At 39.5% G+C, this 26854-nt stretch overlaps 1 protein-coding gene across 1 annotated transcript; it reads right to left on the reverse strand.

Moving 5' to 3' along the window:
• NUS1 (NUS1 dehydrodolichyl diphosphate synthase subunit) lies at nt 1109-26067 on the reverse strand. The gene is made up of 5 exons (XM_018053021.1): nt 25475-26067; nt 10187-10312; nt 8644-8793; nt 7037-7136; nt 1109-4582 (listed from the first exon to the last, which is right to left on the reverse strand). Exons 1-5 carry the CDS (start codon nt 25887-25889, stop codon nt 4492-4494), a joined length of 882 nt encoding a protein of 293 aa, XP_017908510.1. The 5' UTR covers nt 25890-26067; the 3' UTR covers nt 1109-4491.

Consider the following 26854-nt stretch of genomic DNA (forward strand, 5'->3'; position numbering starts at 1 on the left):
AAACAAATTGTTTCCCCCACAATTATGTACAGCATATTTTAGGCAACCCTCCTCAAAGATTCTGAGCCTCAGCACTACTGGCCTCTTCTCGTAAGATCCCAGTGCTCCTCTCCTCCCCCAGCTGTGACAAACAAAACTGCCTCCAGACACTGTCAAATGTCCAGCAGTGGGCAAAGCCACTCCCGCTGGAGTAAACTACATTGCATAGATGCTGTCAAGTATCTCTAGTCGAGTCAAAGTCCACATTTTGTTGTCCCACTTTCTAATTATCTGAAACCTAATTAAAACATAGGTTCCTCTCTGGGGAAAACAGTTACTATTAACATTACCCGTTACTTCTCTAGTGAATTCTGTACACGTTATCTTTAGGCAGTTGTTACATACGGCTGTTACTAGGGAATGACATGGCAAAATATACTTATCAAAATAGAGGAATGGTTCACAGACCAAATTTATGAAAGATTTAGCAGTTGAAACCAATCATCAGAAAGGAAGTATATACTTTTATACAAGTAAAACTATTATGTTGACACTTAGATTCTATCATTCTGATTTCATCATTTTGGTCAGGTTTTCCTTCCCTGAGACAGATTTTTTCCCCTGTTCTTACAAGGGCAAGTTAAATTATTAGTGCTAATGAAGAAAAGTATAAAAATGGTCAATAGCAGATAATCCAAAGTTTGACCTGGGAGTACATAAAGGTTTTACACCTTTTTTTGCATCATCTGGATGCTAAATCCAGATGCTTAATTTATAGTGCTCGAATCTCTAGAAGATAGAGGGAAGAGAAACGAGTATAAAATTTCTTGAAGATTCTGGACCAAGGCTAAGTACTCATTAAGGACAACTCAATGCGGACTATAATTTTTTCAAACATTTTATTTTCATGTGATGTAACTGTTTATATCCAGACACAAGAGCCAAACACAAAACAGAATGCAACACTCAATTTGGGGTTTGTAGTTTAAAAGGAATTTCTTTATTAAACCTGTTACAGTAAGATCCATTTAAATATAAATACCAAAAAATTATAGGATTGTCACCAAAAATGTAATCAATGAATGATGGTATTAGAAGTTTTTTCCTTTACATTTGCTTCTCTGAATTCTTTTTTTTTTTTTTACAATGAATGTATTTTTTTAAAGTTGCAAGCAAATTCTTTTTGCACTTCCCTTTTCCACCAATTTTATCAAGGATATGGCCTATCAACTAGGATTCTTGGACAACTGTTGACAGCATCCTTATTTCCTGGGTTTTATTTCAAACTTTTTTGAACTTCCTCTACACTAGCTTTTGTTAACGGCATTTCCTATTAAGTTAAAAGGTGACTTTTGAGAAACTTGATTTCAGATGAAAATTACGCATAAAAAGTCAACTACCTTACAATTAGATTCTCAAGTTAGAAAGTGAATACTCTACGCAACATAAGAAAAACCATAGCTCTTACCCTTCTATTTTCTGGTTTGACGAGAACTGTCAAATTCCTTTCTAAAAGAGTACACATATACATTTTCAATTTGGCATTCCATATTCAGTAAAAAAAAAAAAAAAACTATTCCGATTTTACTTATTCTCGAATTTTGACAATTTTAGCAATAGCAAAGCTCAATTTCACCTTACTTTTACCTAGCAAAAAGCAAATTAACATTTAAGATTCCAAATGTTTAATCTGGTAAAAATGAGAATATAGTTCAATCAAAAACACACCATCTAAAAAAATAGTATTGCTGTCTTGTCATGAGTTTCTCATTACATTTCTGCAGTCCCTACATGTTTAGAATAAATGTAGCATTCACATAATACTATAGTCCATGAAAAGAGTATATTCTTTTATTGTTTTTGTTCATACACGTCGTTTCAACCTTCAATAATAAAATTCAATAAATTTGATTCCTTAATCATAAAAACTTTACACATTATTTACATGTTGCCAAAGTCTACGCCATACAAAACATCACAAGGATTTGACTACGCACAGTACCATCACACAGGAAGAGGGGGCTAATCCAGGAACATACATTCAAAGATTAACTTGTAGATGTGCACAGTGTATTTGGCACTGTTCATCAACATTATAACACATTCCTCTCTTAAGACAGGCACTATTCAGCCTTAGTCACAATGTATCAGAATTTGCTATTCACATCAAAACCAGCTTTCAAACTTTCTAACAATAATCAGTGTTAAGAAACAAAACACCATCAGAATTGGGAATGGAATTCAAACCTTCAACCTCTTGCTAGGCTCCAAGCTGCCATCCGTAAGGTAGGCTTAATTTGATAATTTTTCCATTGCGGAGAGTGTCAAGAAGAAACAATATACTCTTCAAAACACGTAAAGACAAACAACACTTTAAAGTTTTCAGTTCTTCTTGGGAGTGCAAAGAGAGCCCTGATAATGATAACTAGTAGGTGATTTTGGCAGGAATTATAGAATGGTTGATGTCATTCAAATTGTGGAGACTGTACTGGCAGTTAACCTCATGGAAAGAAACTGGAATGCCTAATCTGAAATCAGAATCCTTAGCAACTTGTTTTAAGGGTTTCTTCCCATCTAGCACAATAACAGACTCATGTCAGATTATAGATTTACTCTGATAGGTTACAACACTACACTGCTATGAAATATAAGGACAAAATAAAAATACAAAAATCTCAACTGTTAAACCTGTAGGGCTTTGGCTATATCCTAGTGGGTAATTTGACTAACTTCATTTCAACAAATATGAAATCCCTTCACTTCAATTGGGCCCATCAAATTTAATTCATTAAAAGCAAATATATTCCAGAATGTTTAAAAAAGACACATATATAAAAGGCATAAATTCAGTCTTCAACTAAGGCCAAAAAGCCTCAGTAGAACATGGATGACAGTACAGGAGGACAGAAATTAAAAAATCTCTGGTAAAGTTTAGAGATATGATGTCACATCACACAAAGCTTTTAGCAATAAATTAAGACTTGAGAAAAAAGTCTCACAATGTACAAAGAACTACAATGTGCAAAGTAATGTCGCTGAACCAAAATTTAGTTTATAATCATTTTATTTCAAGTGCATTTTTAAAATCATAAACGGAGTTTTGGAATCCAAAGTCAAAACATTTATTCTTCATAGACTCAGAATCTGACAAGCAATTCCAGACCTTGCTTTCCAAATCCAGTGTTCTCTGCTGTTTTTCAGACTGAGACCTAGTATTTAAAACTACTCCGTCCTAAACGTATCATTCTGGATAACTGTTGTGCACTTGCTGTTGATAAGATTCTTCTGAAAACTGTCCATCAAATATATAAAGAATGATTTCTGTCCAGGTATCAGCAGAGAGGGGAGAACTACTAAACACCTATCAAAAAATCATCTATTCATTTAAAAAATAACAAAACCAGTGCTGTTCTCTGCCATGAAAGAGAACATGCAAAATTAAATTACTTTTGTAGACTGTGGCATTATTTTATTACCTACACAGGCCTCAATCTCACTTAAAGATCTTTCAATACAAAGTTACCGTCAGGATTTACTCAGTAAAAATCCTGGGTACTAACATGGCCGTACATGTGCTATTCCAAAGAGGAACAGGTTACTTTTGAGGAAAAGAGCTGCCTTGGTAACTTCCCTCAAATGCTTATTTTAAATAAACATAGTTAATGGAAATATTTTTTAAACCAACTCTGGGTACTATCTCGCCAACTGCCCACCAAATGGAAAAGGAAATCAAAACTTTCTCTACTTATTTGGGAACCTTTCCACCTTTACTTTTCAGATTATGACTTTTTACCTTTTTTTTGACTGTCTCATACAATATTTAAAAATTTTAAAATTGTTTTCCAATGTAAGTTCTTTTTCAAATGATCTTCACAACCCAGAACACAGACAACAGAGCAACATTTTCAAGTCACATTGATAATAATGAAGAGATGAAAATGGACGGATGTCTGAAAACAGGTATTCCCTCTGCTCCAAAGGTGAGCAAACTTTTAACATGTGAACAACACGGAACTCCATCCCTCAAACTCAGAATGCTTCCATTTCATATGTCAATATATTATTCTTAAAACTTAAAGTTTGGTCACTTGGAAAAACTGAACAAAAATTACTCCCCGACCCCCCTAAACAACAAAATACCTTTAATTGCCCCTTTCTCTCCCCAGAAAAACAGGGAAGTAGTTAGGGCTGAAGCCTTTAAATCTGAAATTTCAGCTCCTAAAACATTGCTGCAATCTGCTCAAAGGTACAAGCTCACCATGTCTCCTTCTCCACTACTTCCTCATTTATAAGTTTATTTCCACACACACATGCACACACACACGCGCGCACACACACACTCGCTCACACATACTCTTACTCTCAAGTAAGACACTTTTTTGTGTTTGTTGATAAATTATGAGGATTATGAACTAGGTGTGTACAGGGTTTCATAGGTGCTTTGTAAACATCAGAGTCACTTGAGTCCTTTTCTCCAAAAGCCTGAAATCAAATCACGCGACCAGCAAATCACTATTTCCCCAAACGCTGTTCACAGGCTGCATACTGACGGAGGGCAGAGAAAAAGTCCTCATAACTGATGTTTAGGTGGGAAGGCAAAGAGCTGGAAAAAAAAATCAAAGGGGGAAAAAGCAATTAGATGATACGCTATAATTTGGAGGAGGGGAACCAGAAGGGTAATGACCAAAAAGATTAAGAACCGAAGAAAGTAAATTACAAGCATAGAGTACATCAAACTAGTTCTACTAAATGATTATTAAACTCACTGTGAAAGAGTTCAAATAAAAACTAACCCCTGTATACATTTTTTTTGACATTTTAAAGGGACTTGTAAAAAATAATTTTACTCTTAATGGAGTACAGCTGACTTACAATGTTGTGTTAGTTTCAGATATACAGCCAAGTGATTCAGTTATACATATACACATTCCTTTTTAGATTCTTCTCTCATATACATTATTACAGAATATTGGGCAGAGTTTCTTGGGCTACACAGTAGGTCCTTGTTGGTTTACATTCTACGCTTCCTAGGTACTGGTAAGTCCCAAAGATCGACCCTTACTGTGACTTTCCATCCAAGCACCAATCTTACATCATCATCTGCCATCTTAAGTCTAAACAGACCATGGCCTCAAAATATTATTCTTGAATTCAACCTGTTTCCTTCAAAATCAGTGGTTCCTTGACTTTCCCATTTGTCTCAATGACACTGTAATTTATCCAGTCACTAAGGCTTAAAAGCTCAGGAGTCACTTCATTTCTACTCTAGTTTTTACTGCAATTAGTAAAGTGCTAGGCCTGCAAGTAAACTTGGTAATTAGTTCTCATGAATAAGAGAATTCATAGTATGTTTCTCCTAGGACCCAAAATTAAAATATATTTTTAGGTTCCTAAGTTTCTCTCTTTTATTTAATTTCCACATGTGCTTTATCTCATGCAGCAAATTCTATCAACAGTATTCCACAGTGTGTATTCTTTTATTTATGTCTGGGCTTTTTTTCAATCGATATTATGTTTGTGAGATTCACCTGTGATGCATATTTTTAAAATTAGTTCATTTTCACTTTTATCCAGTTTTCCCTTCTATAAATACTCCATAAAAGCGGCATGGGATACCAGCCAGAGCACTATCCGCCCCAGATGGAAGTAAGAAGGAGGTGAAGCATCTCATCATCTCTCCTCCTTTTCTACCCAATGGCATCCACTTTCATGAAATAAGTATAGCTTTCAAATGTATCAAACAGTGCATATTATTTTGCAAACTTGTTTCTTTTACTCAGTCATATTTTTGAAGGTTTATTCAGTAGATATATGCGGCTTCTACATCCGGTTTATTCAGTTTAAGTGTTACATATATCTCACTGTATGCGTGTGCCACAGTTTAACTATTCTACTGATGGACATTTGGTTCTTTTTTAATATTTATTTTTATTTATTTTGGCTGTGCTGGGGTCTTAGCTGTGGCATGTGAGATCTTCATTGTGGCATGCGGAATCTTTAGTTGTGGCACCTGGGCCCCCGCACTGAGCTTGGAGGCTTAGCCACTGGACCACCAGGGAGTCCCATTGGGCTATTTAATTTTCTTGTATTCCTCACTGAGCTGCCCTTCTCTTTTATTTTAAGTCAGGGGTCTGCAATTACAGTCCAGGAGACTGCCACCTATTTTTGTAAACAAGGCTTTATGAGACCACGGTCACACACATCTGTTGACATAATCGTCCAGCTTGTTTAGCTATACTGGCCTGTGTTTAGTTGCAACAGAGAACGGCAGTTCTGAAAGAGACACAGCTTCCGAGATCTAAAATATTTAGCCTCCAGCCCTTTATTCAAAAAGTTTGCCAAATTCTGTTCTAAATAAGCAGTTTCATTCTCATCCATGTACTCACTCATAAATTACAGGTATGGACTCTTCAGTTGTCATTTTAGCTCATTCTTACCCAGACCCAATCTACTCTAAAACATAGTTGTGAAACAAATCTTCCAAAATCACCATTCCCACTGATTGCCTACTGCCTTTCTAATAACTACACACATTCCTTATGCTTATATTTAAAGCATTCTCAATGTCAAAAGTCCCAAACTATCAGACTTCACCATATACTACTAGACTCTAACACTAAGTCTCTGCATTGGTATGGCCAATTACCTATTTCCTTCTAACGTGATGCTCATGTCTTGCCCCCTAGGTTTTCTTTGTTCCCTACAGCTCACTCCCTACACTTTCTACCTTTTCTCTAATTACAAAATTCTACCCCCTTTACACATTTTGCATTAAGTTACATCTTTTCTGCAGAATCAGCAACTCTGGCCCACAGAGATCACTCCTGATCTCCTATGATGATTAGTTTTAATACCAAATATCTGCACAACCACAAAAACTCTTCTGTCTGAGTCATTTATATAGGTGTTTATTTTACCACTGATACCGTCAAACACCTGAGGGAAAGGATCAGTATTACAATAATTCTTTGGGAATTCCCACCACATCCAGTATGGTGCTGGGTTCAAGAAACACTTGCTGGACTGAACCAAAGTCAGTACACTTTTAACTACTTACATAATCTCAGTCAACCTGATGTGCCAGGGAAGAAAGCCTAGTGTGCTGTCCACAGGACCAAACTTCAATACTAAATCAGGGTCAGGGAAACCATTTGAACCTTGGAAAGAAAAAAAAACACACATATGAAATTAATACACACTGCTTACCAAAAAACGACCTACAGCAAAATCTGTTCATCAAATTGGTTTCTTATGTTTTCGTGTATCTGTTCTCTTCAGAAACTTTATTTATATGTTCCATACCCCAATTTCTTGGCACAACATATACTTTTATATCTGTTATTTCCAAATGTGGAAATTTTCTCTAACGGCTGTTTAACTGGACTGATTACCTGACCAGGAGGGGCATCGCAACTCCCACCCATTCTACAGGTAGTCCCCAAATCCCATCTATCTTTCAAGACTAAACTTATGTGTTGTCTTGGCATCCTGAGACCCACACTGCTTTAAGGACTCAAATACTTATTCTGGCCACAGAACCAAGTAACTTCAGGGATGAAAAGCAACTTTAAAAGCTGTCTATTCTCCTTCCCTCCACATGCGCCGATTTTACAGGGCAAGACCAACTCCTAGCTATACAGTACAAATGGTCTCAGGATTCCCTAGAGCCCAAGCTTCCCAGGACGGGAAGAGGAGACTGTACACCTGCCTCAACCAAGATCTAGCCATTCTTTGCTCTGCAAGCTGCTTTCCATATGAGATCTGGCTTGAGAGGAAAAGGGGAATAAAAAATATTTCAACTACTAAAAAATAAAGTAAAATAAATCTAAATATAAATAATCAATGATGTAGCAGAAAAGATGCTATAATCCAAGGGACCCAGGTTCTAAGAGTTTCTAGTAATCTCAGTTCAGCCACTAACTTTCTGGTCACAAGGTAAATGGAGAATTTATCTGAATGAATGAAAAATACATTTGAAACTGTATGGCTATAAAAGCTAACAATGGACATGAATTTATTAAAATTATTGCCTTTCTTCAAAAGGATTAAGGATAAGACTAGTAAGCAGAAGGACCATAAAGTTAAGGCAAAAAGTTCCTAAGGAACTCTGGAAAGAATAAACAAACTGAAGGTTTTTATAAGCAATTGAAAAATAGCTAAAATATAATGTTACATGCAGCATAAGATGACAAATTCAGTGGTATTGCTGGTATAATAGGACAGAAGGAATACCAACAAAGGAGTCGCAGATGATAGTAGTAGCATATTCCCGGGACTGCTTCCTAAATAGCTGTTAAGTTCAGACTTAATATTTAAACTTAACAGACAGTTCAAACTAAGAAGAAAGAGGAACGTTGTATGTCATTTTATCTAAATAAAACTGAAAGATAAAATAAGGCAAAATACATTTTAAAAGAAGGAGGTAGAAGTTCTATTTTTAAGGACTGCCCCCCAAATCCCTTTAGATCCCCTCCTTTACCAATAATTCTGAAAGCAAAGGAGGTGACTACAAATTTTATCATCTCAAAACTATGTGGGTCTCTAAACTTTAGAAACATAGTAAGTACAACAAAATCAGGCTTTATGGTAAGAATGAGACATAGACATTCTCCTTCATACAGCATCCTTGTGAGACAGAACTAAAAACAAACATACACGACTTACTAAGTAAACTGTCTAACATATCTACATCCAAATCTGTGGATTTCTTTTGCTGCTGGGCTACTAACTGGCAGAAGTCTTGAGCAGCTCTTACAATATCTGCTTTTCCATCTTCTGGGGACAGCACCTTCACTGATGACTGGCAATTTAAAACTGGAAGAAAAAATAAGATATTTAAAAAAAATACCCTCTTCCAAATATACTTCAAAATCAGTTTCAAGAAAAAGTACAGTTCTTACAGTAAACAAGAATCTTTCACGCCCTTCAATTTTAACATCAAAGCATACCTAGCTACTTTGCTCTGAAAGAACCTGTACATAACATTTGTGTATTTATTTACATACAGTCTTATTAAAGTGCTCAGAATGACCTTGTATCTATGAATAAATCCTCTAGAAAACAGAAATTTTAGTTATAGTTCAATTCAGTCATGTCCGACTCTTTGCATCACCATGAACCACAGCACGCCAGGCCTCCCTGTCCACCACCAACTTCCAGAGTTCACCAAACTCATGTCCATTAAATCAAGTGATGCCATCCAACCATCTCATCCTCCATTGTCCCCTTCTCCTCCTCCTCTCAATCTTTCCCAGCATCAGGGTCTTTTCAAATGAGTCAGCTCTTCGCATCAGTGGCCAAAGTATTGGAGTTTCAGCTTTAACATCAGTCCTACAAATGAACACCCAGGACTGATCTCCTTTAGGATGGACTGGTTGGATCTCCTTGCAGTCCAAGGGACTCTCAGGAGTCTTCTCCAACACCACAGTTCAAAAGCATCAATTCTTCGGCGCTCAGCCTTCTTCACAGTCCAACTCTCACATCCATAACATGACCACTGGAAAAACCATAGCCTTGACTAGACGGACCTTTGTTGGCAAAGTAATGTCTCTGCTTTTCAGTTATAGGGTAACTTACAATTTCTGCTCACCCAAAATGCCACCTACAATCACAGCATAGGCAGCAATAACACAGACAGAAGACAAAAATAAAGGCTGCAGGAAGAAAACAAGTTGCTTCAATGGGAATGAGCTGTCTATAGCACACAGGTTTACCTTTCCAAACTCTTACTCTGTGGAGCTGTTTTACATTTGATAGGATTCTAGATAACTAATAGCTCTGCCTAATTCTTGTTTATAGACATGCGATTCTTTGTCTGGTAGAGATTCAATTATATTCATTCTAATCCTGTAGAAAAACAAGCTTTGTCTCTATTCACGTTATTTATTTTAATATTTTTGATCTATAAGTGTGTCCACTCTTTGGATTCTCTTTGAACACGCTATAAAATCTACTGATTCCTGGTTGTTTGAGTTGAGTAAAATCTTTAACATGTGTTTATTTTTTAATATGTATGAGTCATGATTTTCTTTTTCTGAAAATTATCTTTTAACCAGATGAAGAAAGAAAAGTCTAACCCTGATGATTAAAGGTAGTGATAATAAACACTAGGGCAAAATTAATAAATAAAGGAGTAACAGAATCTGCCTTGAAACACAAAAAACTTTATCTGCATATGTTAGGTATTCAATTTTACACTCATGCTTACCTTGATCATCTTTGTCATTACTATTTGCAAACTCTGGTGAGTATTTGGAACAATCTAAGCCCAGAAGTTCCTGCTGTTGTTTTAAAATTTCATCCATCAATCTGGAATTATTTCTTTTGAAAATACCTTAAAAAGAAAAAAAAAAAGAAGTACATGTCAACTAGGTTAATTTATCCTCATCAATAATTAATGGATGCTTGTTATGAAAATAATACTGGATCCAGAACTGAAAAAATTCCAAATGAAGCCATGATGACTAATCCTAAACTAGAATCTAAAAGGAAAACATGACAACAAAGCTGTTATTTTAAGAATCTGGCCTCGGACTAAAGTCAAAAAAAGGACAGGAGTAACAATTCCGTGTCAATATGAATATGAGAGAAATTCAGACCTATAAAGAACTTTTCAGAGACCATTCACTTGACATCTTCATTTACAGGTTAAGAAACTAAGACCCAAGTCTCAGAAAGACCCTTAAGGGACTTGTCCAAGCATTTAGAAACTGCAGCAGCGGTCCAAAGTTTCTATCTTCCCTCTCTCCCAGACTACTTTCCTTACAGATTCACTCTGTGCATGCGATACTGTTATCTCAATTTGATTAGTTTTTTTTTTAACAGTAAGAATAATATGAATTATGTAAAAAGGAGAAAAACAGAAGGGGCTGAGAGCCTGGTGGGCTACAGTCCATGGGGTTGCAAAAGAGTCAGACGCAACTTAGCGACTCAACAACAACAAAGAGAACACACAAAAGTGCAGAAGTCAAAATTTAGTAAATTCAAGTAAAGCAGGAAAATATACTACATAAACCTCTTTCTGATCCTCCAACTATGCACATGAAAGTAAAAACTACAGCTACTATCGCATCTCTGAGAAAGATGAAGGAGCTATTAAGAAACAATTAATATAGAGAGCTCTAATAAAAAACAATTTGGCTGTTTTCAGAGAGGCCAAGCCTTCTAGTGGCCACTGCCTCTTAAGACCTTTATCAAGGGCTCCTTCTCTGTACTCTCAGTCAGCTCTGTCTTTAACAAAACAGCTCAAAGATCAACTGGGAGACACAACATAATAAAAAAATATATATATACACAGTAACACAGAATCTGCTGAATATGCTGTATAATGCCAACTTGGTTGAGTATGTGTCTATCAGTAGTTCAAAGATAAAAGCAGTCTCTTTGATTAAGAAAAGGTTTTGTTAAACAAGCAAGACTTAAGCTGAGCTGACCTCAGAAAGTAAAGACAGAAGAAAATGGAGAAGATAGATCGTGAAGAAAAAAAGCACTGAATGCTCACAAGGCAGACAAATACTACTTTTGATTTGAGAAAAGGAGCAAGGGAATAGGCCTAATTTTTACTTCATTTTGCCTACCCAGTGGGTAACCAACCTTTTCCGGGCAATGTATAAACGTGTCGAAATATTCATCCTTAGGAAAACCAACCTGGCAACAGTATAGAGAAGGACTGGCAGCAGACTCCTGCAGTAGTCCACACATAATTTGATAAAGCAGTGAAAAAGAATTCATTGTAAAGAGCTGAGAGAACAAACAACAGAGGCAAACACAGAAAATTCCATGGCTTTAATCCTGGGAAACAGAAGTTGATAATATTTTTTTAAAGTAGGGAAATTCTACAAAGAACTGGTTTGAAGGAAAAGACTAGTTTTAGACAGCTGATGATGGATGATTTAGGTGGGTTTACTGTCAAAGCGATTAAAGACATAGGGAAAGGGTGTTCACGACAGGGGTAGGTCAAATAAGCCCTATGGGTAGGGCTCTTACGGTTGCACCTACAAGAGGTGAGCACAGGGCCAAGCACAGAAAAGTGAAAGTCGCTCAGTCACGTCCGACTCTTTGCGACCCCACGGACTATACAATCCATGGAATTCTCCAGGCCAGAATACTAGCGTGGGTAGCCTTTCCCTTCTCCAGGGGATCTTCCCAACCCAGGGATCCAACCTAGGTCTCCCACATTGCAGGCAGACTTTTTATTTTTTTTACCAGCTGAGCCACAAGGGAAGCCCAAGCACAGAACAGACACTGAACAAATAAAGGTCTGCGGAAAGACCATGACAGGTCAGAGACCTTCTTCCTTCTCAAAATCCTATCCTCATCCCAGACTGCTTGAATTATCTTCTGGATCAATTCCCAATTTACTCCTTGAATGGCCTCTTCTCATTCTGCACTGAATCTTTTTCCTCTTTCCATCCCTAAATGGAGACGACTCCTCAGCGTTTCTGCCTCAGCCCTCTTTCTGTCCATGCGCTCCTCCTCCTCTGGTTCTTTACGAGACTTTAAATCCCAGCATCAGGACCAGGACAAGATGAATGAGGCAAAACTGGGGGCAGGAGGCTGTGCGTTGCAAAAATCCTAATAACTAAAATTAATAATAACTTAAGGTAATACCTTTCAAAATTTAAAAATAATGCAAAACATCCATGATGAACAAAATATTAAAATTTTAAGTAAAAAAAAAGATCGGCATTTGGTTCCCAACATTTTGAGTTTATTCAAACATTTAATCCCACCTTGAAGTTCTGTAAGCATCTGAAAATGAACAAATCTAAAACTTGGTAGCTTATCTTTCAAAAAAGCTCTCACTTACATTGCATCAAGTTAAAAGAAAGAAATAGTACTAAAGTGTAAAACTTATATGTACTTAGGGACAAAGCCTAAAGGAGAACAGTAAATATGTAAGGTTGATGGGACAGTGGGTGGTTTAAAACCACAACTGCTGTAAACTGCTGCTCATATAATTTTAAAAAATCACCACCAACACCAACCAAACTTTAAAAAAGCCCTTCTTGTTGTTGTTTTCCTTCTAATAACATCATCAATAGCTACCCAGACACAGTCTCTGCTCTCTGGCATTACCACCACCAGCCCTATCGAATGCTAACCCTTGACTCTTCTACAGCAACGCTCCCCTGAACCTACTTCCCTTTGTCCACTGTCCCCACTGTTTCAAGCAACAGTCTTCTTTATAATATTACAACCACCCTCTGATGGGTCTTCTGCCCCTTCTAGCGAGTATCACTATAGACAGATCTTCCTTGGGTACATCTGTAAGCCCGGCACATTCCAACTTTAACCTCTTAAATGGCTCCCAAAATGCTCACAAAAATCTACAGTATTAGGAACAAACTGTGCAGATCCATATTAACATTCCATGTTACGTTTCCACACTTGGTAGGTAGAAATAATTTATGTTTATAACATAACTGAGTCTTCCAATTTTTCTATACTTCTCTACCCAGCAAATCTGATTGCTTTATATTGCCCCCAAAACACCTGAAGTGACTCTAACCTTCAACTTTTGTTACCTCCCCAGCCCCACATCTGTAAAATTCTCTTAATTCTTCAGGCCAGCTGAAATGTCATTTACCCCCAAGAAGCTGCTCTCTCCAGCCAGATATGCCCAATTCCTCCTCTGACATACCTCACTCTTGCAAATACAAACATCTGCTCAAACTCCTTAACAAACCAATATTCTACTTTTATTAGTTATAGCTTAACTCTCCCCCACCCCCACTGAACTGTAGTCTTACTTGTGAACTTGGGTCTTATTATCTCTTTTCCCCTAAGGTGCCTTCCACGTAGCAGGAGTTCAATGTTTATTTAATAAACTAAATTATCAGTCCACAAAGTGCCACCTAATAACAATGAAACCTAAATGGACATGACACTGAATGGAATTTTTAAGAAGTTTCCAGGAACCTCTCACAATAAAAGGAGACACTTCCTTATTGCACACAGGCAGAAATGCTGTTAAAAAGGAAAATTATTTCAGAGAGATTCAAATACTTTTTATAAAAAAGACCTCCAGAAAGTTATTTTAAACTGAACCTTTATCTTGGCTGATTTAGATGGAAGGATGAAATTAAAAAGTAGTTTCTGAAAAGTACTAAATGCAAAAAAAGTACTAAATGCAAAGACAGATTACCAGCAAAGTAATTCCTGATACCCTGCAGCTTGATCACCATCCAGAAATATGATTACACTCTATGGTTCTTATCTTACTAACACTTCCCATAAGCAATATTCTTGGGCTACAGTTTTCTTCAGGATTCAAAGTCTACACATACACACTTCACATAACAAGATCTGCGACAAGATGGAAGAATGCCTCTGACTAAGACAGGCAATTCCTCTGGCAATATTGTAATATATGTGGAGAGCATTTTCTCATATCATAATTCATCTTGTTTGCCTTCACAGAATCTAAACTAAAGCCAAAATGATGTAATAAAAATAAAGAAACCATAATAAAAGTCCTTTTATGCAAAAGGGAGCAGCACACATTTAGAAATAACACTAGCAAATACTCAAATTCATGAGAACCCTGTGTTTTACAGAATTATATAAAAATGAACTGCAAGAATTATTTTATCCTGTCCTTTTACAAAGGGGAAAACAGACCCAGCAAGGCCAAGCAATTGCCCTTGGTCAGGAGTCTAAGCCTTTGGATTGAAATCCAGGTCTCCTGACTTCCAATTATTCAGTTCAGTAACTATGTAATGCTGATAAACAGCGCTAAATTCATCTTACTATTAAATTCTGAACTTCCCTTCCCCAAAAGTTAAATGAAAGTTGGCCGTTTTACAAACGAACAGAATCTTTAAAAACAAAACAAAACTAACACTAGAGCTCTTTTTAAGGTTTTTAAGAAGTTACAGGGTAACAGATAATTGATCTTTAAAGATGACTTAGGAATCTAAAGTTAGGGTTTTGCCATAATGATTTAAAGACTTTTACATTATGCTTGTTGCTCTACAACTGTATCTCATGCACAATTTCCCTCAAGTAAACTATCTGGAAATATATATATACAGAAAAGATATATGGAAGAGCCAAAATTTTTAAAAACACACACGAGCACACACCGGAAAGTCTACAATTTCCATGAAAGAATAGAATATTATGCTAGGAAAGCAGACCTCAGAAAGACAACAATGTTTTTGGTATTTTTGATAAACACTAAGCAAAATGTAGATCTCTTTTTATATCTTAAGAAAGAGCCTTTTTAATTCTAGTATTAAAAACTGTATAAGATGTTCAAAGTGTAGACAACAAGGAAATGTCCCATAACCATCCATCCTAACAAACTGAATGTCCCTTAATCTCATCATCATACAACGACTATTTCTGGTTTTTAGTATTTCCTAGTGGTCATGTATGGATGTGAGAGCTGGACTGTGAAGAAGGCTGAGCACTGAAGAATTGATGCTTTTGAACTGTGGTGTTGGAGAAGACTCTTGAGAGTACCTTGGACTGCAAGGAGATCCAACCAGTCCATTCTGAAGGAGATCAGCCCTGGGATTTCTTTGGAAGGAATGATGCTGAAGCTGAAAACTCCAGTACTTTGGCCACCTCATGTGAAGAGTTGACTCATTGGAAAAGACTTTGATGCTGGGAGGGATTGGGGGCAGTAGGAGAAGGGGACGACCGAGGATGGGATGGCTGGATGGCATCACGGACTCAATGGACATGAGTCTGAGTGAACTCTGGGAGTTGGTGATGGACAGGGAGGCCTGGCGTGCTGCGATTCATGGGGTCACAAAGAGTCGGACACGACTGAGCGACTGAAGTGAGTGAGTGAGTGAGGCCTACCTGTAGCAACCCACTCCAGTGTTCTTGCCTGGAGAATCCCAGGGACGGGGGAGCCTGGTGGGCTGCCATCTATGGGGTCGCACAGAACTGGACACGACTGAAGCGACTTAGCAGCAGCAGCAGGCATACCTGACCAAGCAATTTTGTATCCTGCTTCTCCCACGTGTACAACATGTATCCTTCTTTGGTGCTAATCTCATGATTATTTTAACAACTGCATTATTTAACAAAAAAGGCCTCTGAATTCAGTAAACATTTCAAGTACAATGGGAAGCTACTGGCAAGTTTTATTTAGAGTTTGAATAATATTACCAAAGAAGTTCACATTGTTGATGGGTAAAGGATGGATTATACAGGGGCCAGAACAGAACTGAAGAGAAATTAAGAGGCCACTAAAGCAATAATCCAGGTGAAAAATAATGAAAACTTGGGTGGCTGCAATGAAGAACCACAACCAAGTGGCAAATTCGGAATATCTTTTAGAAGATCAAGGAGGCCTGATGACAGACGAGAGGTAGAACATATCAATTTTTAGCTTGAGCAGTTGGCTGGAAGGTAGTGGCTTCCCATTTTCTGAGATGAGAAATAAACCAAGCAAGGCAGGGTCTGGTGGTGGGGGGCGGATTCAAGAGTACTGTTTTGGACATGTTAAGCTTTTGAGATGCCTAATAAAATAAACATGGAGATGTTAGGTAAGGAGTTAGATACAGGAGCCTGGAATTATAGAAAACATAAGGACTGGAGAGTCAAACCTGAGTGTGAGCATACCGATGATAATTAAAGCAAAAGGACTGGGAAAACTATCTGGGTCAAGAGTCAGCAAACTACTGCCACTGGAACACAGTCACACCATTCATTTACGGCCACTTTCTGACTGTCGTGGCAAAGCTGAGTGTTTGTGACAGGGACCATATGGCTCACTAAGTCTAAAATATTTACTACCTGGCCCTTTAAGAAAGTTTTCTGACCCCTGATATAGGAGATAGGGTGAACATCAGAAAGACAAGGGCATACAGACAGCACAAACTTCTAGGATATCCCAACTTTTAGAAATGGAGCAAACAAGCCAGAAGGAACAGGCAGTGAGACAGGAAGACATCCAAACACACATGATGTCATGGAAGCTAAGAGGGAAAATATCTCAAAGACAGTGGAATTAAATATGCCCTACACAGGTTATGAAAAGCTATAACCAACCTAGACAGCCATATTAAAAAGCATTACTTTGCAGACAAAGGCCCGATTAGTCAAAACTATGATTTTTCCATTAGTCATGTATGGACGTGCAAGTTGGACCATGAAGAAAGCTGAGCACCGAAGAATTGACGCTTTCAAACTGTGGTGCTGGAGAAGACTCTTGAGAGTTCCTTGGACTGCCAGGAGATCAAACCAGTTTATCATAAATCCTTAGCACATTAACCAGTCAAGAAACTGAGATTCAGAAAACCAGGAACCCACATATAGTAAGAAAAGAAAGAAAAGAAAGTGAAGTCACTCAGTCATGTCCAACTCTTTGTGACCCCATGGACTGTAGCCTACCACACTCCTCCATCCATGGGATTTTCCAGGCAACAGTACTGGAGTGGGTTGCCATTTCCTTCTCCAGGGGATCTTCCCAACCCAGGGATCAACCAGGTCTCCCTCATTGTAAGCAGATGCTTTACCATCTGAGCCACCAGCGAAGTCCTTAGACCACATATAGTAAGGGACAGATCTTAAATATTGCTTCTTCTAAAATTTATATGAACTGAATAATCAATTCTAGAAAATGAGACTTTCAAAATACACATGTATATCTTTTTTAAATCTGAAATCTAAACTTTTGCTGTGACTATTGCTTCTCTTCAATAGAAACAGATTTTTAAAGCAAGTGTTTATAAGGACATGATAAAGAAAGGAAAGAAAAGCAAGATAAACACTGAACCAATCTCGTTACAATCTCTCATCTCACCAGCTAAGGAACTAAAGTAATACTTTTTTTTAAAATAAATAAATACCCATCCTTTGAAATAGTCTACCTTTCTTTTTATTTTTTATTTATTTTTTTCTACCTTTCTTTTTAAACGAGACACCTAAGTAAGTTATCTGGTGGTTATCCTCATTTAATTCTCTAATAATCCAATTATAACACTTTTTGAGGCAATCTTCAGAGAAGAAAACATATACTTTTAGGACAATTTTTTTAATGTACCAATAAAATTTTACATGACTGAAGTACTCAGAACAAAATAAATCTCATAAGCCATTACATAATTTTGTTTCAAGAGAAAGCCCCACAATACCTCATGCTGCTGCTGCTGCTGCTGCTGCTGCTGCTGCGTCGCTTCAGTCGTGTCCGACTCTGTGCGACCCCATAGACAGCAGCCCACCAGGCTCCCCCATCCCTGGGATTCTCCAGGCAAGAGCATAGGAGTGGGTACGGTACCTCACAGAACAACAATTATCCTGGAAGGAGCATGCTGTAGCAAGGGGAGAGATACATGGGACAGTGACACGGTACAGAGCGAGGGCTGGGTTTTAGCTCTAGTTCTTCAGCAACAGAGATAGATAAAATAAACAAGCTGTGTGGGTTTTCTAAGCCTCTGGCTGTACATCTTAAAAATGAGATTATCTTCACACACTCTGCTCATCTGACAAGGAAATAGTTCAACAGAGAGCAGGAGCTTCATAAAATTAAGTTCAGTTGATTAAAAAAAAGTCAAGTGTGTCCTACAGCTCACAGCATGAACGTTCATATTAGTGGATGAAGAAAACTCTATTTACCTTTAAATACCTTTTACAAATTATCTTTATTACCTCTAGATAAGTAACACTTTACCAAGGCTTTAAGATGACCCAACATAATCAGGAATAGTACTAACGTGCCTGGATTATGGTTATATTCTCTTATTAGTGGAAGTTGGTACAGCATAATGGTTAAGCACAAAAGCTTTGGAATAAAACCTGGTTCACATTCTAGATCTGTCTCTTACTATATGTGGGTTCCTGGTTTTCTGAATCTGTTTCTTGACAGGTTAATGTGCTAAGGATTTAATGCACTTCTTTGCATAGCATATGGTGCATAGGAACAGTGCAACAAAGAATAATTATTACTATTAAGGAAAGGTTTGTTTTCACACATAAATCCAATACTATGGTTAAATAGAAAGCTACTCAGAAAACAAGGTCATTTCAAAAACAAGATAGAGCTTTTCAAAGACAAAGCAAAACTGGGATAGTCAAGAGAAGCTACCTAGCAGCTAATAGTGAGAATGATTTACAAGGATCTATTGATAGCTTTTGACAGGTTGCTAGCCCTTTGTAGAAAAAGGGGAGAGGACATCACAGGATGTTAAGATAAATGTGGAATTCTGTATTATATTTGCAATGTACTATACGGAGGTGAAGATTAGAAATAGAATCCCTTCAAGAGAAGACAAGTACCCTAGTTTGTACTGACTGTGTATCAAAATTTAATCACATTTATATTCAGACTTTCAACACTTCTGGCAACTCCATGTATCAGCGTAAGGAGCACAATACTTGATAAATTTATATTTCCCAACAGCATCTGTGTCAGTGTGCCAAATAAGTAAACTAGGGCAAACTACGTTCATTTCCCTCCCACTATTTTAAGGCTTCTGGGTATTGGTGCTAGAAAACAAATTACAATTCATCATCCTTACCTATAAAAAAATCCAGCCTCTTCTTTCAATTCAAGGAATACATACTGACCTACTCATTACATGCAAACACCAACCTGAGGATAGATACCATCTGCGGAGCTTACAAGCTAGTATGAAAGTTTGAGCACGTGTACATACAACTACTACTTCCCCAAATGGAGAACTTGGAGATGTACAGCATTTAAGGAGATTCAAGGATACAGCAAGATTAGGAATGGAAGAGTTGAGAGAGAGTACCACTTAAAAGAGCAATGATAGCTTTCTGACAGATAGCCATTTGCCAAGAAAAGGAAAAGAGGACACTCCAGAAGGAGGGGACACCAAGTACCTGGTCATGGATACAATAAAAGGCATATAAAAGAATGAGAAAGAGGTTGGGAGGGCTGGAAGTGTACAGGGCAGATCGTTTTTAATGCTAGTGTGAAAACTCTGAGCCACAAAACCGTTTCATGAGACATCGAGTATGGCTTTACAATCACGGATATAACACTACAGAGAGGAATACAAAAGATCTGTTTTGTTGCTAAATCCTCACATAGACGCAAATGCCTTATTCCAGATCACTCCAATTTATAGCAATAGTAAGTAATAATTCACTGCAGCATTATTTACAACTGCCAAGACAAGGAAGCAATCTAAATGTCTGCCAACAGAGGAATGGTTACAAAGAAGATGTGGTATGTATTATATACAATGGAATACTACTCAGCCATAGAAAGGAAAGAAATAGTGCTATTTACAGAAACATGGATGGACCTAGAGAGTGTCATACTGAGTCAAGTCAGTCAGTCAGAGAAAGACAAATATGATATCACTTATATGTGGAATCTAAAAAAAAAAAAAAGGTATAAATGAACTTATTTACACAACTGAAGGAGAGCCACAGCTGTAGAAAACCAACTTACAGGGGGAAGGGTGGTGGGAATGGATAAACCGGGAAAGTGGGATTGACATATATACTCTGCTATACATAAAACAGGTAGCTAATAAGGACACACTGTGTAGCAGCAGGAACTCTACTCAGTACTCTGTAAAGACCTACATGGGAAAGGAATCTAAAACAGAGTGGATATACGTGCACGTATAACTGATTCACCTGGGTGTGCACCTGAAACTAACATGGTATTGTAAATTACCTATACTTCCAAACAATAAAGCAGAAAGAAAAAATATTAACTAATAATTAAGACCCACCCAAGATCATCCTCACTTATGGAAAGGAACATAAAAGACGAATGAATAATCTGATGCAATGTAACTAGCGGCATGTCCTTTCATCTGTGGTAGAGTCAAACTTCAATGTGTAAATGTACCATGTAAGTAGCTTAATAAAAATAGAGTTGCTCAGGTCCCATTCGCCTAATTTGATCTGACCAATAACTCTGCTGAATCTGTACTTTTTATAAACACTCCCAATGACTCATTCATAGATGGCCCACAGACCATGTTTTGAAAATACTGCCCTACAGCAAGGTTATCAGCATGGCACCAACACAGCTGAGCAACAGGAACAGGTTCCATCCCTGAAGATAATGATACATCTCCAGGTAACTTGGATCAAGGCGTACTTTAACAGAGATCCAGGCAAGTATAGCCTCCCTAAAGCTAAAGCACCAAAAGCTCCAAACTCCAATTTTTGTTCCAACCCAATTATGGTCATTGCTTAAATGATAAGAGTGTACACAAAATTGCCAAATTACCCTTCTAGAATTCTGAGCTCAAGAAATTCCTGAGAAAACTCAAATTTCTGACAGGTCAAAGAATTATTGTAGAAATTCTTGATTATAATCAAGAAGCAGTGCAGGTAAATGGAAACGAAAAGATCAGTGTGTTTGCAGAGTCAAACCATGGTAAGTAGCAATGAATTTTTCTGTCTAAGGATTACATACAGTCTAGATCTAGCTGTAATTAGAATGAATGTATATATGTGTTAGTCACGTCCAACTCTGCAACCCCATGGGCTGTAGTCCACCAGGCTCCTCTGTCCATGGAATTCTCTAGGCAAGAATACTGAAGTGGGCTGCCAATCCCTTCTCCAGGGGACCTTCCAGACCCAGGGATCGAAGCTGGCTCTCCCACACTTGCAGGCAGATTCTTTACCATCTGAGCCACCAGGGAAGCCGAATTAGAATGAAGGGATACAAGACAGGGAAAAATTTAAGGTGGTAAAGTAGCTCATCTCCAAGATGGCTGCCATCATCTCCACCCCAGCCCCACCCCTTCTGCATAAGCCATTTTCTCACTGAGGTCTATTTCTCCTTTTTTCTTTTCTTGATTTGGGGGCTGAACTGTGGCTTCTCAGACCAACAGGATACAGTAGAAGTAACACTGCATGGTTTCCTAAGTTAGGTCATAAGAAGTCCAGTTGTGGCCTTTGGCTAATTCTTTGGGAATAACTATAAAAGAAGTATGACTACCCTAAGGCCACTGTTAAATGAGGAAACTTAAGCCAGCCCTGTGAAGCCAGATGACCAACCATCCTCATCTATGCCAGCCATCACAAACCAGGTGCTGAATATATGGTGTGAAACCTTTTATATCCCAGCTACTATCTGACTGCAACCTTATGATTAGAATAGACATCAAGAAAGAACTGCCCACCTGAACTAAGTCAACACATAAATTGTTTTAAAACACTATGCTCTGGGGTAGACTACAAAGTTAGAGATAACCAGAACAGCTGCCCAGGTCTTTATTCTACCTCATTTCTCAACTTTTCATTACATAAACTTACCTATCATATTTACTGATCTCAACACACTACTACTACTGTTGTTCCAGCTTCTCTAATGGGAATGCTTGACAATAAGGGATTCCCCATTCTCTGTGTGTGTGCCACACACTGACCACTGTACTGATTATGGTAATCCAAATTCTACCTATTTTTGCAAGGTCTATCTCAGATGTCACCCCCTTCCTTACTATGGACAGGGATAAGGAAGTACCGTGTCCTTGGGAATACTTCTTAAGCATGGATGTTGAGAAGTAACTCTGTTCCTCATGGATTTTTCTCTCTTTAAAGTCTCTGTCATCCACTAGCATTAATACATTAGCTTATAATAATCTTTAGTAACTATCCCTGACTTTAGAATAAACTCTTTAAGGGACACAGTGTCTGGTACTTCTTTGTGTCCTAATGCTTTATATCACAGCAAGTACTCAATAAATGTGACATTAAAGAGTATGTCAATAGGCTTTTTAAAATAAATTAAATATTTACATAGAAATAGGCTCAAGTGAAAGTTTGAGAAAACTGAATAGAGCTTAAGTATCTATATAGTTCCCCAGAAAAAGGATAAGTTTTCTTACATCACCACATGACTTGCTCACTGACCTCCTTCATGTCTACTCAAAAGTCAATGAGGCTCAAGAGGAAGTGGACACACGTATACTTATGGATGATCTGGCGGCCCACGCCAGTGCTCTTGCCTGGAGAATCCCATGGATGGAGGAGCCTGGTGGGCTGCAGTCCATGGGGTCGCACAGAGTCGGACACGACTGAAGCGACTTAGCAGCAGCAGCATGTTGATATATGGCAGAAACGAACACAATACTGTAAAGCAATTATCCTTCAATTAAAAAAAAATTTTTTTAAAGTCCATGAGGCTTTCTTTGGCCACTCTTTTTAAACCTGTACCCCCTTGTCCACCGTTGACTTTCAACATTCCTCTCCCCTTCCTCTGCTTCACTCTTCCTCACTGCCTTTATGGGCTAATACATTCTTCTCATTTATACTATTTGCACACTTCCACCAAAATGTAAGTTCCACGAGCATAAGAATTTTTGTCTTTTTCACTGGCCTAGATGCCTCATGCCTAGAACAGTATCTCCCAATTTGTCACCTGTTAAATGAATGAATCAATCAGTCAATACCAAGGAAGAGTAAATTCAAAGTCTCTTATTTCAAACAATGAAATTAACCCCTATCCCATTAAAAACTCATCAAAATTGCTTTTACAGTAGGACAAAAAGTGCTGAGTCTGTGCACTGAAAATGCTCCATAAAACTCTTTTTGATTATCAGTTAAGACTTGGTTAGCTTGACTTCTTCCTTTTCACCACCAATGGTTTCTTTGGCAAATATGATAGGATATTTCTGAATCACACCAGCAATTCAAGAACAGGAATTTCCAGAATAAGGAAGTGTGGCAATACTAAAACTGCATTCTATTTAATTATTTATTTTTCTTCTCTACTAGAACATAATGGTACTTGCTTTATAAGAATTACTTGAATATAAGTGATTCACTTAAAGCCAACTTCACCACATTGCTCAATGGCTTTAATTAATTTCCCCTCTGCTTCACTTACTTTTGCCTCAGACAGTATTTCTGTTGCATCGCTCAAGCAAAGACTGTGTTGCCTTATTACAGTCTTGTGATTTCTACTGATCTTTTGGCAAGTTCCATAAAATCTCAGTACCTAAGTATTTTAACTTTAACCTTACAGGGTAAACTATCATTTGATGATGATGGGCTGTGAGTCACCATGTTCCTTGCTGGCTGCAAGGAAGGTGATCAGCTGATCAAAGACAACTCTAATACCCTGCAGGAGTTGCTGTCTGATCTCAACCTACCCTTTCTGACAAACCGTCACACTTAAACCTGCCTATGTGGTAAAGATTTAAATGCTAAAAATCAAGTTGTAGTTCCTGTGAGCATACCATTAATTTAAGGTATTGAACAGAGACTAAAATATTAGTTTTCTTTCCTTTATACCAACATTATTCAATCATTCTTACTTGGAAGGAAATGCTATTGCTTTTGACATTTGACTGAGACCCAAATAAAACATTTATCTCCTACTCAGTCCTCAAAGCCTGGCTTAAACACTATCTCCTCTGCAGGAACTTTGGGAGTTCCTCCAATCAGAATTTCTCTTCCTAAAGGAGATCAGACCTGGGTGTTCACTGGAAGGACTGATGCTGAAGCTGAAACTCCAATACTTTGGCCACCTGATGCGAAGAGCTAACTCATTTGAAAAGACCCTGATGCTGGGAAAGATTGAGGACAGGAGGAGAAGGCCATGACAGAGGATGAGATGGTTGGACGGCATTACTGCCTCAGTGGATATGGGTTTGGGTGGACTCCGGGAGTTGGTGATGGACAGGGAGGCCTGGCCTGCTGCGGTTCACGGGGTCGCAAAGAGTCGGACACGATCGAGCGACTGAACGGAACTTCTCACAGCAGTTACTAACTCTCAACATCTGTTGCTCTCTTTGCCACGCCTGAGAATGTGTTTACCCCCACAAGCCTGAGTCTATGGAACTAAATGTTAAGAATCCAAAGAATATGCCTATCCAAAGAACTGCGCTTTAACTTTGTAGCTACCCAATAAATGTTCAAGTTCTGTACCTACAAAAATTCCCTACCGTGAAAATTTCCTCAATCAAAACTTATGGGAGGACAAGTACTGTGTTGGCCCCTGAGGATCAAGGATCGCACAACATCCCAGGCAGCTGAAAACAGAAGGCGACCACTTTCCTGGCCGCCTAACCAGGCTCTCAGGTACTTTTCATAAGCCTACTTCAAATGCCACTTGTCCCCAGCCACTGAGCTGTGACTTAAAAACAGTGCTCTGGGCCTCTCTGAGGAACCACTGCGGTGTAACAAAAAGGTGAACCCGAAGGAAAGTTCAGACTGGCTAAAATATCAATCCTCCTCTTACTACCTTTCAAACTTTGGACAAATTTGTAAATGTTAGCGACCTCAGCTCCCGCATTTGTGAAACAAGGGTATACAAACACCATCCACTTTACTAGGACGTGATAACGGGTAAGAAATATTTTTAAGTATGTACAAGGCGATGAATCGAGGTCAAAGGTTTAGCAGGTGTTCAATTAAGCCTATCTCCTCTCCTCGAAAGCGCTAGCACCGTAATTTACACTTAGGGCCTCGGGTCACAGAAACTCGCGGAGCCGGGAGGGCTGTGCCGAGAGGCGCGCCCCGGTACACCTGCCGGACGTGCGGGCCCCGCGGCCGGAGAGGCCCCGGTCCCCCGACCCGCTCTGGGTCTCACCTTGATGGTCGTAGACGCTAATGTAAGAGATGCCCACGGCCATACACCACACCACGAGGCTTGCGATGTCCGAGAAGCTGGGTTCCTGCTCCTCCTCCGTGATCACCAGGCCCATGTGCACAGGCAGCTTCTCCAGGGAACGGCCGTCCGCGCGCCAGCGTAGTCGCCGGTGGGCGGCGGCCGGGGCCGGTCCCGCGCGCGGATGCCGGTGGTGACGGCGGTTCCTGCCGACAGCCGGGGGCTTGCGGAGCGTGAAGCCGAGCGGCGCTAGGACCGCGGCGGAGGCGGCGCGACAGCAGCGCCGCCAGATCCAGTTCCAGGTGCCGAACCGAACGCGGAGCCAGGAGGTGAGCGTGCGGTGCAGGCAGAGCAGAGCGTGCAGCACCCGCCACACCAGCTCGTACAGCCCCGTCATACTCTCGCGGCGCCCGGGCGCCCTCCTCTCTCCCTCCCACACCCGCGACGCGACCGCTTCTTATCCGGCCCTGCGGCCGGCGCGGGCCATCGCTCCGCGTTCCCCCGCCCCCAGCACCCGATCCCCTTTCTACTGCCAACACCTCACCTCGCCCCCGCCGCCATCTTCCTCCTGCCTCGGCAGCCCCGCCCCCGCTAGTACATGGACAGTCCTGATTGGTCGACGTGGAACTCTGACGCTGCCTTTGAGTCCGAGGATGTGGCCCAACCCGGCGCGAGGGAGGGTATGGGCCTGCGAACTAACTGGGCCCAAGGCCGAGGGCGCCCCCTGGTCGTGCGGAGGCCGAGAAGCAGTCGCCCGCCTGGCTCGCGTCTTCTTGATTGGAATGGGCGATTCCTGGAACCCCGCGACCTTCGGATCTTGGACGTCTTGTGTGGTCTGTCTCTTCTCACAGCCCCGCCAGAAACGGCTGCCAAAGAGTAAAAATGGCCCACGTGGATTGGAAATTACCAGAAAGAACCTAGGGGTAGAAAGTAGCCCTCAGCAAGTGTTGATGCTGGAGGTCAACCAGGGTCGCCAGAGGGAAGTGCCTGAAGAGGCTGAAGTGTGCCCCATAGAGAGGTCTGGCTATTGTACTTCGGTCGTCTTCTAGCTGAGGCTAATTCTTCCAAGAGGGACAATGAGGATATTTAGTATGTCCCTGAAACTCAATGCTTTCTGCCCACTTATTCCTCTCTAGACTCTATCCTTACAGGCTGTTCATTGCTTGCTGCTGCTGCTGCTAAGTCGCTTTAGTCGTGTCCGACTCTGTGCGACCACATAGACTGCAGCCCACCAGGCTCCCCCGTCCCTGGGATTCTCCAGGCAAGAATACTGGAGTGGGTTGCCATTTCCTTCTCCAGTGCATGAAAATGAAAAGTGAAAGTGAAGTTGCTCAGTCGTGTCTGACTCTTAGCAACCCCATG

Source organism: Capra hircus, chromosome 9, assembly GCF_001704415.2.
Source record: "Capra hircus breed San Clemente chromosome 9, ASM170441v1, whole genome shotgun sequence".
NCBI classification, from domain to species: domain Eukaryota; kingdom Metazoa; phylum Chordata; class Mammalia; order Artiodactyla; family Bovidae; genus Capra; species Capra hircus.

Excerpts from the sequence above, each read along its gene's own strand:
- NUS1 (XM_018053021.1), bottom strand. The coding sequence starts at position 25,889 with ATGACGGGGCTGTACGAGCTGGTGTGGCGGGTGCTGCACGCTCTGCTC. Across the intron at positions 10,313-25,474 it reads TAGCGTCTACGACCATCAAG|GTATTTTCAAAAGAAATAAT; the intron begins GTGAGACCCAGA and ends TTTCTTTTTAAG. Across the intron at positions 8,794-10,186 it reads TAATGACAAAGATGATCAAG|TTTTAAATTGCCAGTCATCA; the intron begins GTAAGCATGAGT and ends TTTTTCTTCCAG.